This window comes from Perognathus longimembris, chromosome 18 (genome assembly GCF_023159225.1).
Source record: "Perognathus longimembris pacificus isolate PPM17 chromosome 18, ASM2315922v1, whole genome shotgun sequence".
Taxonomy (NCBI): Eukaryota; Metazoa; Chordata; class Mammalia; order Rodentia; family Heteromyidae; genus Perognathus; species Perognathus longimembris.
This window is the reverse complement of record NC_063178.1, coordinates 23,386,499-23,401,355: the sequence shown is the minus strand read 5'-3', so window position 1 is coordinate 23,401,355 and position 14,857 is coordinate 23,386,499. Positions and strand designations below refer to the sequence as shown.

Here is a 14,857-nt window from a genome sequence, read left to right as displayed (position 1 = left end):
TAGAATTCTTGAATACTTCTAAACCATACTTTTTACTCAATATGTATATACATAAAACTAAAATTGAAATACAGTAATATTGCTAAACCATATATAATAAAACATGATGTGCTAATACACTTAAAATAAACACTTCTATGAAAATTAAGAGTACCTTTGAAGTATAACATAATTTTATTGCATTTGTCAAGTTTTATCAAAATTGATGAGTTACCTAATTTAGTTTGAACATATTTTAACCAAACTTAATTAGAAAAGTTGTGGTTTTTTATAAAACTACATTTTAGTTTATTAAGTGGTATTATGCAATGCATATCTTGACATATTGATACCAGTTGAATATCACCCAGTGATTTCTTTTTTTTTTTTTTTTTTTTTTTTTTTTTGCCAGTCCTGGGCCTTGGACTCAGGGCCTGAGCACTGTCCCTGGCTTCTTCTTGCTCAAGGCTAGCACTCTGCCACTTGAGCCACAGCGCCACTTCTGGCCGTTTTCTGTATAAGTGGTGCTGGGGAATCGAACCCAGGGCCTCATGTATACAAGGCAAGCACTCTTGCCACTAGGCCATATCCCCAGCCCCCCAGTGATTTCTTAAACCCCTTGGCAAATAACTTTCCAGTCAAAGGCTCAGTGAGGCAGAAAGCACAAGGTGTGATGGAACCCCAACATGGACACAAGCTCTGGGAGGTCCTAGGAGCTACAAAGAGCCTGCTGCCCACTAGGTAGCTCACCTTAGAGCAACAAAACCTGAGGACCATGAGAGGCATTAGAAGGATCTGGTTTATGTTCAAAGCTGTTTTATTGAAATCCGGGCACGGTAGTGCAAAACTGTAATCCCAGCTACTTGGGAGGTGAAGGAAGATGGTTCTCAAGTTCCACCTAATCTCAAGCTGAAGGATAAGCTGGAAAAAGACCCTGTCTCAAAAATAAAAATTAAAACAAAAGAGCTGGGGACATGGTTGAAGTGGTTGAGCATTTACCTAGCATGGGAGAAGCCCTGGGTTCAATCCCCAGTACCGGAGAGGGGGAGGGGAAGAATGTTCCTCATTTAAAGAAATGGCTATATTGTACTGTATTTGAACTAATAAGATACTTAAATTGTTTATTGTGTTGCTTAAATGGAGGCCTCAAAGCAAACAATTGCATAAAAACATTTTGTTGCAAGTATGATTTAGCTCCCTGAAATTTAACACTTGTTTTTGTTTTGTTTTGTTGCCAGTCCTGGGGCTTAAACTCAGGGCCTGAGCACTGTCCCTGGCTTCTTTTTGCTCGAGGCTAGCACTCTGCCACTTGAGCCACAGCGCCACTTCCAGCTTTTTCTATGTATGTGGTGCTGAGGAATCGAACCCAGGGCTTCAAGTATGCCAGGCAAGCACTTTACCACTAGGCCATATTCCCAGCCCCAGAAAATTAACTCTTAAAATAACATGTCCCCCAAACAAAAACTAGCAAAACAATAACTATATGAAGGTTAAAAAAAAAAAGTCAACGTAATATCTCAAAAAGAACAAGTCACTTGTTTTGTCGGTCAGTACTGGAACTTGAACTCAGGGCCTTGCACATATTAATTAGCTTTTGCCCACTAACTGAGCCACATCTCTATTTTCAGCTTTTTACTGGTTAATTGGAGATAAGAGTTTCTGATTCGTCTGCCCTGGCAGGTTTGAACTAGGTCCCTTAGATCTCAGCCTCGTGCATAGCTGGGATTACAGGCGTGAGCCACCGGTATCCAGGAAGAAGTCACTTTCTATAAACAATTATAAACATTATTTGCTAAAGAGACCAATGCTTGTTTCCCTTACTGAAACCCAGACCAAGAATGCAGTTAAGGAGCTGCTTCTGCTGCTGAAAGACAAGGGCTTTGGTTTGGTTTGTTGTTTTACTGTCGGGAGACAATGCTGCAGGTATTTGTGAATTATCACATTCCATAATGTTTGTCAATCTGACCTTCTGGTTAATAATGTTTGCTATTGGGCTACATTATCTGAGTGGATACGTATTTCCAACATGAAGAGCCACCAAAGGAGCATGATTATTGGAGGAACATTTGCAAAGCTAAAATTTAACATTATTGAGCAAGCATTCAACTGCAAGCAAAGCAAGCATCACCTATTCCAAAGTGTTTGCTACCATCTGCTGGTCATACTGGAAAACTACAGCAGCATTCAGAAGAAAGGACTCTGCTGCCCAACCAGATAGGGACTGGCCCTCTTGACACCTTGCTCTGCAGATTCTGAGGCTGAAGAATATAAATAAGGAATCTGTCTATGTAACAAATGTAAAAGAATCAGGCACCATGGTTCACACTTATAGTTCTAGATACTCAGGGGCTGAGATCTGAGGATCATGGTTCAGTGCCAACCTGGGCAGGAAAGTCTATGAGACTCTTTATCTCCAATAAACTACCAAAATTCGGGAACTGTGGCTCAAGTGGTAGAGCACTAGCCTTGAGCAAAAGAAGAAACAGAGAGAGATGGAGAGAGGGAGGGAGGGAGGGAGGGAGGGAGGGAGGGAGGGAGGGAGGGAGGGAGGGAGGAAAGGAAGGAAGGAAGGAAGGAAGGAAGGAAGGAAGGAAGGAAGGAAGGAAGGAAGGAAGGAAGGAGGAAGGAAGGAAGGAAGGAAGGAGAAGGAAAGAAGGAAAGAAGGAAAGAGAGATTTTATTTTACATTTTTCTCTGGTATCTTTTTTTTTTTCCCAGTCCTGGGGCTTGGACTCAGGGCCTGAGCACTGTCCCTGGCTTCTTTTTGCTCAAGGCTAGCACTCTGCCACTTGAACCACAGCACCACTTCTGGCCATTTTCTATATATGTGGTACTGGGGAATCGAACCCAGGGCTTCATGTATAGGAGGCGAGCACTCTTGCCACTAGGCCATATTCCCAGCCCCTCTCTGGTATCTTTAATGTTAACATTTTGGCTTAATTGCTTAAGATAAATACAGAAATTCCAGGTAGAAGGTCAAGACATATACAATAATCACTAATTTTTCTCATGTGTAAAACTGAAAATGACTGAAGTTTCCTGAAGGTCTGACAGGCTCTGTGTCTCCTGAGCCTTTCTGAGTAAATCCAGTATCAGAGAGGCTGGGTGATGGGGACCTCCAACAGGTGCAGACATTGCCTCTCTGATTTCCGTGGAAGTTCAAAGACACAATGCTCTATTCTCAGCTCACGTCTTTGCAAGTCCATGATTATGCTGAAAGCAGAAGTGGAAGTATCTATGTAGCACCCTAAAACAGGACTGAGTCTCCTTGCTTCTTTCCTGCCCATTAATGCATAGATAAATCTAGGTGGTAACACCCACACATACACGCAGTGATGGTGGCGGTTGGTAACTGAGCTTGCTTGCTTGTCCATCACCTATGAAATGATCCAGAATATTTGTGAGTGATCAGGAAAAGTGGTTATTTGTATTTTTTAACAACCAGTTATACTGGAATACTCATGGTACACCAGGCACGTTAGCACAGGAAACTCTTCAACAACAAATAAAATAGCATTCCTACCCTTATTGGTCCACACAGTGTATCACAGGCAGAAACACAAAAACAAGGGCAGTATGTTTAAGAGAGAAGAGTGGCAAGTGTCTCTTTCTCTTTCCTGTCCGCCATGTTAGGAGACCTGGATCCCATCTGTTCACCCTTCCGCAAGCTATGGCTCCATGCCACCTAGAAACACATTTCTCCTGCTAATACGAAAGGAGGGAGGTCATTGCAAAACTCTTGAGTTCTTGATAGCATAAATAACACTCAGATCAAGTTTTGGCAATCGCAAGACCATAATCAATTTGTGTCATAAGGAACATATTGTTCCCCTGTCTCAGATACAGAAGCCACTCAGATTTCCTTGAGGGATAAAGACATGATAGATGTGATGACTTTTCAAAGTTAATAAGGCCAAGTGCTATGGCTCACGCCTGTAATCCTAGCTCCTTGATAGGCAGAGATCTGAGTATTACAGTTTGAGGCCAAATCAGGCACAATAGCTCACAAGACTCAAGCAACGATTGGGCACAGGGCACATGTTTGTCACTCCAGCATTAAAATCAAGAACAAATAGGAGGATTTCACTTCCACTGGCCCTGAGCATAAAGCAAGATAGATGCTGTCTTGAAAATAGCCAATGAAAAAAAAAACAGGGACTGGAATTGTGGCTCAAATAGTAGAACACCTGCCTAGCAAGTACAAGGCCCTAGTACCACGCACAAAAACAATAAAGTAAAAAGTGTTTATGGTAAACTATATAACAGATTGCTTAAGTCCTTCCAAAGTGTAGCCATTTTTAAAAAGTGCCCATAGCCAGCTGGGTTGGTACATTCCTATAATCTCATCTACTCCTAAAGCAGGAGGATAGCAAGCTCAAGACCAGCCTAGGAACCAAACTGAGACCCTCAATTTCAAAAGAAATTTTTAAAAATGTAACCCTTCATGGGCTGGGGATATAGCCTAGTGGCAAGAGTGCCTGCCTCGGATACACGAGGCCCTAGGTTCGATTCCCCAGCACCACATATACAGAAAACGGCCAGAAGCGGCGCTGTGGCTCACGTGGCAGAGTGCTAGCCTTGAGCGGGAAGAAGCCAGGGACAGTGCTCAGGCCCGGAGTCCAAGGCCCAGGACTGGCCAAAAAAAAAAAAAAAAATGTAACCCTTCTAATTGCCACCAGTAATTTTTGTTGCCACTACCTTGGAAGGTCACGTGTAGAAATTTCATTTCAAGTTATTTTGATAGACGTTTCAAGTCTGGTAGATGAAGCTTATAAATTGTCTTCAAAACTGCTTCTTCCTAGCACCCTCAAATTCAGAAGGAGTCTCATTACATTAAGTATCTCTGCTGTGACGACGCGAGAACTCTCAAGCAATGGGTCATGGGAATACGGATCGCCAAGGTAAGAGCGCCTTCAGACGGCACCCAGACGTCCAGTTTCCTGACCTGGCTCCAGTTTTCAAGTCACAGTGAAACAGGTGACCCACTTGGGGTCCAGCCATACATATTATCTCATTTATCAGCCCATCAGGTTTCTTTACCTAGGAGTGATATGAACATAAACCTACCCACAGACCTAAGAATAGAGGCTTGATTTGTGTCATCAGGAACATATTGTTCCCTTGTGTCAGATACAGAAGCCACTCAGATTTCCTTGAGGGATAAAGACATGATAGATGTGACCTTTCAAATACTAATCCATGGGCTGGGGATATAGCCTAGTGGCAAGAGTGCCTGCCTCGGATACACGAGGCCCTAGGTTCGATTCCCCAGCACCACATATACAGAAAACGGCCAGAAGCGGCGCTGTGGCTCAAGTGGCAGAGTGCTAGCCTTGAGGGGGAAGAAGCCAGGGACAGTGCTCAGGCCCTGAGTCCAAGGCCCACGACTGGCCAAAAAAAAAAAAAAAAAAAAATACTAATCCATGGTAATCCATGGGAAGAGTGTAGGCTTTGTGTGCAACTAAGAAACACAAGATCGGGCTGGGTGTGTAGCTTAGTAGTAGAGTGCTTGCCAACCATGTGAAAAGCCTGGGTTCTAACTCCAGCACACACCACACACACACACACACACACACACACACACACACACACACACACGTAAACACACAAGCTGGTGGCCCATGGCTCATATCTATAATCCTAGCTACTCAAGAGACTGAGATCTGAGGATCATGATTTGAAGTCAGCTTAGGTAAACAAATCCATAAAGATTTTTTTATCTCCAATTAACCAGCAAAAAATAAAAGCCAGAACCAGAGGTGTGGCTCACATGATAGAGCATTGAGCATGAGTGAGTAGAGAACTCAAGGGCCTGAGTTCAAGCCCCAGTACCAACATCCAAAACCAAAGTAAGACAAGATGGATTCTACAGTAGAACGAGAAGACGCGGAATCCCAGTTGCATCATGTCTCATGTGGATACAGAAGTATGCTAAGCTGGACAGTTCACCTTTTCTGAATTTTCTTATTGAAACATACAACAACACTTGCACAAGGAGTGAAAAGCATATTCGTAGAGTATCTTTTTCAGTGTATATTCCAGTGGATTGCAGAATTTAATAAATGGATCCCTGTCTTCCTCCTTTTGCTTCCTCTCTCCAGTATGGAAGGACTCTCTACGACAACTATCAGCGGGCTCTGGAGAGGGCTGGACTCGCCGCCCGCTGGACCAGCCTGGGCACGAACACAGCTCCGCCAGCTCCAGGTACAAACCGAGATGTTCCAACATGCATTTCGAGCTCGGAGCTCAAGTCCAAAGTGTAGCCAATGCATTCCATAAAACAAATGTGCTGGGCAGCAGGAGCTCATGCCTGTAATCCCAGCAACTCAGGAGGCTGAGAGCTGAGAATCATGATTCCAAGCCGGCCACGTCACCGTCTTGGAGACTTGGTCTTCTTTGGGATGTTCTGGCTCTGCGCGTTTTCTTTCTTTTTAAAGTTTTTTTTTGTAATGGAGTTGCCATTTCACAAAGCAGTGTACGAACACAGTGCATCTTGATCAAGGTCACGCCTTCCAACTTTCTCATCCTTCCCTTCCCACCCAGGCCTTGTCGCACTTCTGTTAATTTCATAGGATAAACCATGAATTCTTGCCTGATTCTCCCCCTTCCCTGCTGGACAGTGGCCGTCAGCCTGCTGCCAGGAACAGATTATGGGAGTGAACAACAGGTCCTCTCCAGCATGCTGCATGGCTAAGCTGCAGTGGTTCCTAGCTGAGACATCAGTAATCAATTGGAGATTGCTATGTTTCTGCTTATGATGGGTTTCTCACAATGAAATTCCAGAATCAGTGAATTCCAGAATTCCAGACTTGGGGGTGTTTTTATCATTGTTGGGGACCCCCTCCCATATGCAGGCCCCAGCTCTCATCCTGCGAATTCCTTAAGAGGCAGAGATATAGACACAAGACCTCATGGCAAGCAGTTCTCAATTGTGATTTGCCGGGTCACTGTCCACCATGGATCTCAGCCTTCTGAGTAGCTAGGATTATAGGCATGAGCCTTCCTTATTTTCTAAGTGCTCGGTATGGACATACCTTGTGTGAGGCCTCCCATATGCTAAACATATATGTTCTGCTGCTCCCCTTCTGCTCTCAGCAGAACTTCATAAAGCCACGTGACCACACTTCTCCTAGATTACAGTGATGAACCTATAGTAATGGAAACTGGTGTGAACGTTCAGACTCACTTTCCAGAATGCTGAAAATGACAGCTCTTCTCTCTTCTTGCCCTTCAGGCCCCAGCCAGCCAAATGGTCAGATCCCCCAGGCTTCCATTCCTGGCAGTGCTATCCACCAAGAGACCCAGGGACATGTGGAAACAACAAAGGTAAGATCAGAGAGGGACAGAAACAGTCTCCCCGTGGTAAGCCAATCTTCTGAACCATTCTAGAGAAGGACGGTGGCTCCCAACACCTGCTAAGCTGCTGTCTTGTCATTTCATTTGGGTAATTATATTTTGTCTTCAAGTTACTTACTAAAGCTAAGCCATCAAAAGTTAAAAACCATAGTTCCTACGCTGCTTTGTGAAAGTGTACACCTACTTGTTAGATGCTGGACGTTCTTAGCTACATTTATTTAGATAGAACTGGTTTTCTGAGCTTAATGATCTAGAACTCTCTGAAAGTATCACACCTAAGCTGTGTGCTCTTGGGATTTTTTTTTTCCAGGTCCTGGGCCTTGAATTCTGGGCCTGGATGCTGACTCTGGAATCTTTTTTGCTCAAGGCTATCACTCTACCACTTGGGCCACAGCACCACTTCCAGCTTTTTCTGTGATTGGTTGGAGAGAAGAGCCTCATGGACTTTCCTGCCCTGGCTGGCTTTGAACTGCAATCCTCAGATCTCACCCTCCAGAGTAGCTAGGATTATAGGCGTGAGCCACCGGTGCCCAGCTTTATTGGGAATTTTTTTTCTAAGTAAAGGAGAATATCCAGTTAGTCAGAAGCCCTATATAAAATGCAAAGTGTACCCCAAAATCACATTAGAAAAGGTAACGAATGGCTTACATTACAATATGAGCATCAAATGTTTATGTCCTACATACATGCTGAGGGTGTTGGAGAAAAAAAAAGTACATTTAGAATAATCACTATGCCAGGCACAGGTGGCTCACACCTATAATCCTAGCCGCTCAGGAGGCTGAGATCTGAGGATTGCGATTCAAAGCCATTCCGGGCAGAAAAGTCTGTGAGACTCTTCTCTCCAATTAACCACTAAAAAGCTAAAAATGGAGCTGTGGCTCGGTGGTAGAGCTCTATCCTTGAACAGAAAAGCTCAGATACAGTGCACAGGCCCTGAGTTCAAGCCCAATGACCAGCACAAAAAATAAATAAATGAAATAATTAATTAATAGCCAAAAGTCCTGCCTCAGTTGTTCTTGCTTATAATCCTAGCTACTCAGGAGACTGAGCTCTGAAAACTGGAGTCTGAAGCCAGCCCAGGCACACAAATCCTCAAAACTCTTGTCTCAAACCAACAAAAAGCTGGAAGTAGAACTGTGGCTCAAATGGTAGCGTGCTAGCCTTGAGCCAAAAAGCTAAGGGATAGCACTCAGACCCTGAATTCAAACCCCTGTACCAGCACCAAAAAATAAAATCATAGCCGACAGTTGGGGATACAGATCAGTTGTAGAGAAGTGGGTTCTGTCCCCAGCACCACCAGAGAGATGAATCAATGATACAGATAATAGAAGGTGAGACGATAGATAGATAGATAGATAGATAGATAGATAGATAGATAGATAGATAGAATATTCTCCTTAACTTTTTTAAATAAAAGAGATGTTTGGAGTTTTATTATAAACTATCTAAAATCCACAGCTAATAATTTAGTTGACTATGTCATTTAGTTACTCATTAGTTGAGAATACTTCAAATGACTAAAATCCATGGAATATCTCAAACCAGCTTTAAATAACTATGACAGTAGCTATCAAACTTAGTCTGCATAGCTTCTAGAAACAATTCATCTCAGTATTTACTGAGTGACTTTTTTTTTTTGCCTGCTCTGGGGCTTGAACTCAGCACCTGAGCACTGTCCCTGAGCTCCTTTTGCTCAAGGCTAGCACTCTACTACTTGAGCCACAGTTTTTTCTGTTTATGTGGTACTGAGGAATCAAACCCAGGGCTTCAGGTGTGGTAGGCAAGCACTCTAGCATTAAGCCACATTCCCAGCCTCGTGACCTATAATTTTTTTTATTTATTTATTTACTTATTTTTGGCCAGTCCTGGGGCTTGGACTCAGGGTCTGAGCACTGCCCTGGCCTCCTTTTGCTCAAGGCTAGCCCTCTGCCGCTTGAGCCACAGCGCCACTTCTGGCCATTTTCTGTATATGTGGTGCTGGGGAATTGAACCCAGGGCCTCATGTATACGAGGCAAGCACTCTTGCCACTAGGCCATATCCCCAGCCCCGTGACCTATAATTTTTGAAAACTATTGTAAACCTTATAAAAATTATGCTTCTCTCAAGTTCTTCCCTTCCCAAGCCTGACAATCTTGTCACACAAAGCACGTTCTGCTTTTACGATATATATATAATATATATACCTGTATACATATATAATATATTCATTATGTCTATAAAGTTAATTCCGAAGAGAGTATTATAAAAGACCCAAAGAAATAAAAGAACCCTAGAATCAAAATTATTATTTACCTGTGTATAAACACCAAGCACCACATACTGCCTGCTGAGGACAGATCTTTAGGGAAAAAAATACATCACCAGTTATCGTGCTAAGTAACTAAAAGAAATAAAATTAGAAACTCATCATAAAGCATTTTGTTAGAAAAAGAAAAACTTCTAAATTTAATCTTCAATGGTAAGAGGTTGTTAAGCAAAGAAAGTGGAAACTTGATGGAAATGGAAATTGCAGTCGTAATTATCACTAAAACAAAGGTATTCAAATCTTCTTGAAAGACTTGAGGAAGATGTATTATGTAAATACATAAGGTGGTTATTATCAATTCTTCTGTCAGTTCCTGTGGGACTTCAGCCAGGTTTGATGATCTACTATTTTGTCCCAGTAGACATGCTTGGTGATTTTACCTTACAGAACTCACCCACGTACTTACCTCACTGAATCTCATAGATAAAACAGAAATTACAGCATCCATGTTAGACCTTTCACACCATTTAAGAAGAAGGAAAGTGAGCTAGCCACTCGTAGCTCCCTCTTGTAATCTGAATTCCTCAGGAGGCTGAGATGTGAGGACAGAAGTTCAAAACCAGTCCAGGCAGGAGAGTCTATGAGACATTTTTATTTCAATGAACCACCAAAAGCCAGAAGTTTTGGGGAATCTGTGAATACCAAACCATGAAGTCTAATAAAAAAGAGTTGAGGGGCTGGGAATATGGCCTAGTGGCAAGGGTGCTTGCCTCGTATACATGAAGCCCTGGGTTCAATTCCCTAGCACCACATATACAGAAAACAGCCAGAAGTGGCACTGTAGCTCAAGTGGCAGAGTGCTAGCCTTGAGCAAAAAGAAGCCAGGGACAGTGCTCAGGCCCTGAGTCCAAGGCCCACAACTGGCCAAAAAAAAAAAAGAGTTGGAATGCCATTCTCTGACTCAGAAAGCTCAATTGCTCCTAGCATTACAGAGACCCAAGATTGTACCCTAATTGTGAGTTAATCAGAACCCAAACTTTCCTGGACCTTGGAGTTTGATAAAGGCTATGCAAATTGTAGTTGTTTGCTGCTTGCCTCCCCTTCCTAAGATAGGGCAGTCACCCATTCTAGGATAGTTTCACATGCTGGTGAACGTAACTTCAAAGAGGTGGCTACCTTACTTTCTGCATATACTCCCCAAATCAAAGACCCTGTTAAAGGGACCTTGGGGCATCTGTTACTGGTGAGAGGCACAGGCTCCCTGGTGCCCCCAAAACCAGTTCCACAGTCTGGTTTCCCTTCCTGCCTTGCTCCCAGTTTTGATGGGTTGCAGCAGGAAGTAGAGGAGTGGCTTCCATGGTACAACACCAACCTTGAATGGAAAGGCCAAGTGAGACCATGAGGCACTGAGTTCAAGCCCCAGTACCAGAGGAAAAAGAAGGAGAAGGAAGAAACTGAGATTACAGATCAAGAGTCCTGCTTTTCCCAGCCTGCCATGCTTCTCCTAAAGCCCTTTTTATTATTTTTTATTGTTATTGTAAAGGTGACATACAAAGGAGATACAGTTACATAAGTCAAATAAAGAGTACATTTCTTTTTGGGCAGTATCAACCCTTCCCTTGCTCTTTGCCAGTGTTTCCCTCCCGTCCCCACCCACAAGTTGTATAGTTCATTTTCCACATAGTCCACTAAATCTTTATGGCAGTTGGAACAAAGCTTATCATGGGCACTTCCCCAGCAGGTCACAGGGCAGGGCAGGAACCTTTGTTCTCCCAGTACCGATCCAAGAGCAGGTGGGGCATGTCTCTGCAGGAAAGAGACTCTTGCTGCTCAGTTACTCAACAGCCACCTGTAGTCCTGAAAGAACTCTTTCCATCCATTCCTCCCTTTTGTGTGCTTTGTCTTGATCGGATAGGATATGAAAGTAAGATTTTTGCAAGGAAGTCTCTCTTCCACCCCTCTACTGTGGAGGATGTGGTAGAGGAGCAAAACCATTTTAGAGCTACAACTCCTGTGGAAGGTAGGCTCTGGAGAGAAAAGAGGCATTATTTGAATTCACTGAACAGGGTTGGATCTTGCTGAGATTTGCATGTCCAGAAGTCACAGGTAATGGTAAAGGACTAGTCAATTTAGGCATTCCTCCATCTCAGAGGGAAGATGAGCTCAGCAATAACTAGTTAGTCTCAGCGGCTGGGTGATTGAACCTGCCCAACTGCAGAGCATAATAATGTTCATGTTAGCTCCATGTGGGCTGCTTCATCAAGAAAAATAGATGCTGGTTGTGAGACCAAGGTGACTGTGCTGCTTAAGCTCCAGGTACAACATACTTGTACCTTTCAAGACAATATTGTATTACTTTGGAGGTTACCATTCCATGTGTAATTGCTATACTTGTTTTGTTTTTTCCTAAAACCTTTTTTGTGCCAGTTCTGGGACTTGAACTCAGAGCCTGAGCACTGTCCCTGGCTTCTTTTTGCTCAAGGCTAGCACTCTGCCACTTGAGCCACGGCGCCACTTCTGGCTTTTTCTATATATGTGGTGCTGAGGAATCAACCCCAGGGCAAGCACTCTACCACTAGGCCATATTCCCAGCCCCTGTTTTGTTTTTTTTTCATACTAGGCAAAGTTGTTGTTTTTTTTAAATGTTCCATGCTTTGAGGAGTGGCCTGTTCCACTAGTTTTCTTATCACTAAAGGCAAAAAAAAAAAATCAGTACAGTTTTCACAAGTTAATTATGGTTTATGAATCTGTAATGTTATATGCTGCAAATACTACGTAAATGTGAAGTAGCCCGTATCTCCACAGCAAGGACAGATCTCCAGTGCCCTTTGATTGGTTAGGTATGAGGCCCAGGACATTGCGGTCGTGAATTCAGGCTTCTGTGCTAAGGTCTGTTTCAGGGGCTGTTTTGTCTAGGGATCCATCCATCTGATACAATGAATTAGAGAAGTTTTTACTGGCGTGTTATAGCTTATCCATCAGCGGGAACCCATGCAGCTTTAACCTCTAATGAGGCCAACACAATTCCTCTCCAGGAGGCTGTTTCCCTCTAACATTGGTGTTTGGGGTGTGGGAAGAAATGTTTGCGCCCGCATGGCGACCGTGTTCTGATTATCAGACCAGCTGCATTACAAGGGAAGAAACAGGATGGGCTTTGTGGTTTTTTGTTATTACCACAATTGTGAGGCAGGATGATCGTTAGGTTGTGACTGCTTGTTCCGAAACGACCTTTGAGCGTCCCATCTGGGGGTGTCAGATGTGCCCTGTCCCCCCCGCAGATGCCGGCAGACACTGCACCGATCCAGTCCCATCATCTAGGATTTGTGAAGGAAATAATCCAGTTTTACTCGCCGCGACCTTTGTTCTCAGGGAAGGAAGGAGGAGTCCCCCTAATTCTTACCGCCTCTGTGCTTCCCTAACTGGAGGCCATGTTGAGGGGTTCAGTTCCCAATTCCTGGGTCCAAGATGAGCGAACCCCAAGTCGGAGCACTGGAAACTTCTTTACCAACAAGGCCCATGCCTTTCAGAAGTATGTGCTCCACCTCAGTTTGGTCCCTTGAGGACCAACTATCCATCCAACTATAACGTAATCATCACAGTAGTGATGATAGGGGTAACAATAATCATGATAGTAATAATAATAATAATAATAATAATAATAATAATAATAATAATAATAAATAACGCTGCTGTGCTTCCTTGGAGGACCTGAAGCCGGACCTGAGCAGCCCGGACCCCGGCCCGGGCAGCCACGCCCGGAAGCCGGTGCTGCCGCCGCCGCCCCCGCTGCGCCGCTCTTCCGACCGGGGCGGCCCCCCGTCGCTGCCCCCCAAAACCCGGGCGGCCGCGGCCCCCGCCGCCCCGCGGCCGCCCTCGCCGCCGCCCCCGGAGGACCCGGAGCTGCCGCCGCCGCCGCCGCCCGAGCTCCTCGAGGCGCCCCCGGACTTCGTGCCGCCGCCGCCCGGCCCCGCCCCCGACGCCCCCCGGACGCCCAAGCCGCCGCCGCCCGGCCCCGCCCCCCGGACGCCCAAGCCGCCGCCGCCCGGCCCCGCCCCGGACGCCCCCCGGCCGCCGCCGCCCGGCCCCGCCCCCCGGACGCCCAAGCCGCCTCCGCCCGGCCCCGCCCCCCGGCCCCCCAAGCCGCCGCCCGGCCCCGCCCCGGACGCCCCTTGGCCGCCGCCGCCGCCGCCCGGCCCCGCCCCGGACGCCCCCCGGCCGCCGCCCGGCCCCGCCGTGGCCAAACGCCCGCCCGTGCCCCCCCCCAAATCCGAGATCCTGCGGCCCCCCGGCGCGGCGGGGAGCGCGGAGCAGGACTTCATGTCCGACCTGACCCGAGCCCTGCAGAAGAAGCGGGGACACCTGCTGTAGTGGGGGGGGGGCGGGGGGGGGGGGCGCCCGGCCCGCGTGGACCCTCTCCTGACACCCCTGCTGCGCCCCCGGGCCACCCCCCTTCCTCCCTTCGTGTGTGCAGAACACTCCAGCTAATACATCTTTTTTTTTTTTTTCTTCCTTTCTGAAAACGGCATTTCTAGAACTATCCCATCCGTTGCTGCCTTGCAGGATGTCTGACTTTCTAAAAAAAAAAATTAAAATTAAAAAATAATAGTAACTTTCCAAAGCCGCCTCCGCCTTCATAAGCCTTGGCTGTTCTCCCGTTTCCCATTTCCAGGTGACCTTCAGAACTTTCCGAAAAATCAAAACTAGAAGGGAAAGGAAAGGCATGGGCCGGGCCTGCCTGTGACCCCATTCAGGAGGCCGGAATCGGAGGATCACAGTTCAAAGCCAGCCCAGACCAACCCGGAGAGACTCTTCTCATCTCCAGTTAGACAGCAAAAGCCAGGACTGGAGTTGGGTGGAAGAGCTAAATGACATTCAAGCCCCAGTGCCAGTACACACTCACACACAAACACACTCACGCAAACAATATACATTGGGTCTCTTTGGTTTGGTTTTGGCAAGTGTGTTGTTTCAGTCTTCCCCAGCTTAACATCTGATTGGCTTTGCCCAGTAATTTATTAAAATCATTTAAATTTTAAATATTAAAATCAATTTCTTGAAAAGGACAACCTTGGACAAGCGTGAGTTGTCAAAATCCCTTCATTGCTTGGGAGACCTGCCTTACATATTCTGACACAGTCAAGCAAATACATCATCCTGTGGTTTTCATATTTATTCATACCACTACAATCCTTCCTCAGGTGAGTTGCCTGATCTCTTGATTCGTTCACTTCAGAGTTTCTGTCACTGCCTTCTAGTTTTTCCACTTAGAAATGA

General features: G+C 45.5%; 1 protein-coding gene across 1 annotated transcript in view; it reads left to right on the top strand.

Annotated features, from left to right (window-relative positions):
- Positions 1 to 13,951, top strand: part of LOC125366884 (amyloid beta precursor protein binding family B member 1 interacting protein) — a 49,935-nt gene extending 35,984 nt beyond the window's left edge. The window contains exons 10-14 of the mRNA XM_048367604.1: positions 4,781 to 4,879; positions 6,080 to 6,182; positions 7,213 to 7,304; positions 13,289 to 13,596; positions 13,756 to 13,951. Of these exons, the coding sequence (XP_048223561.1) occupies positions 4,781 to 4,879; positions 6,080 to 6,182; positions 7,213 to 7,304; positions 13,289 to 13,596; positions 13,756 to 13,951 (798 nt within the window). The remainder of the gene's footprint in view (positions 1 to 4,780; positions 4,880 to 6,079; positions 6,183 to 7,212; positions 7,305 to 13,288; positions 13,597 to 13,755) is intronic.
- The last annotated feature ends 906 nt before the right edge of the window (positions 13,952 to 14,857 follow it).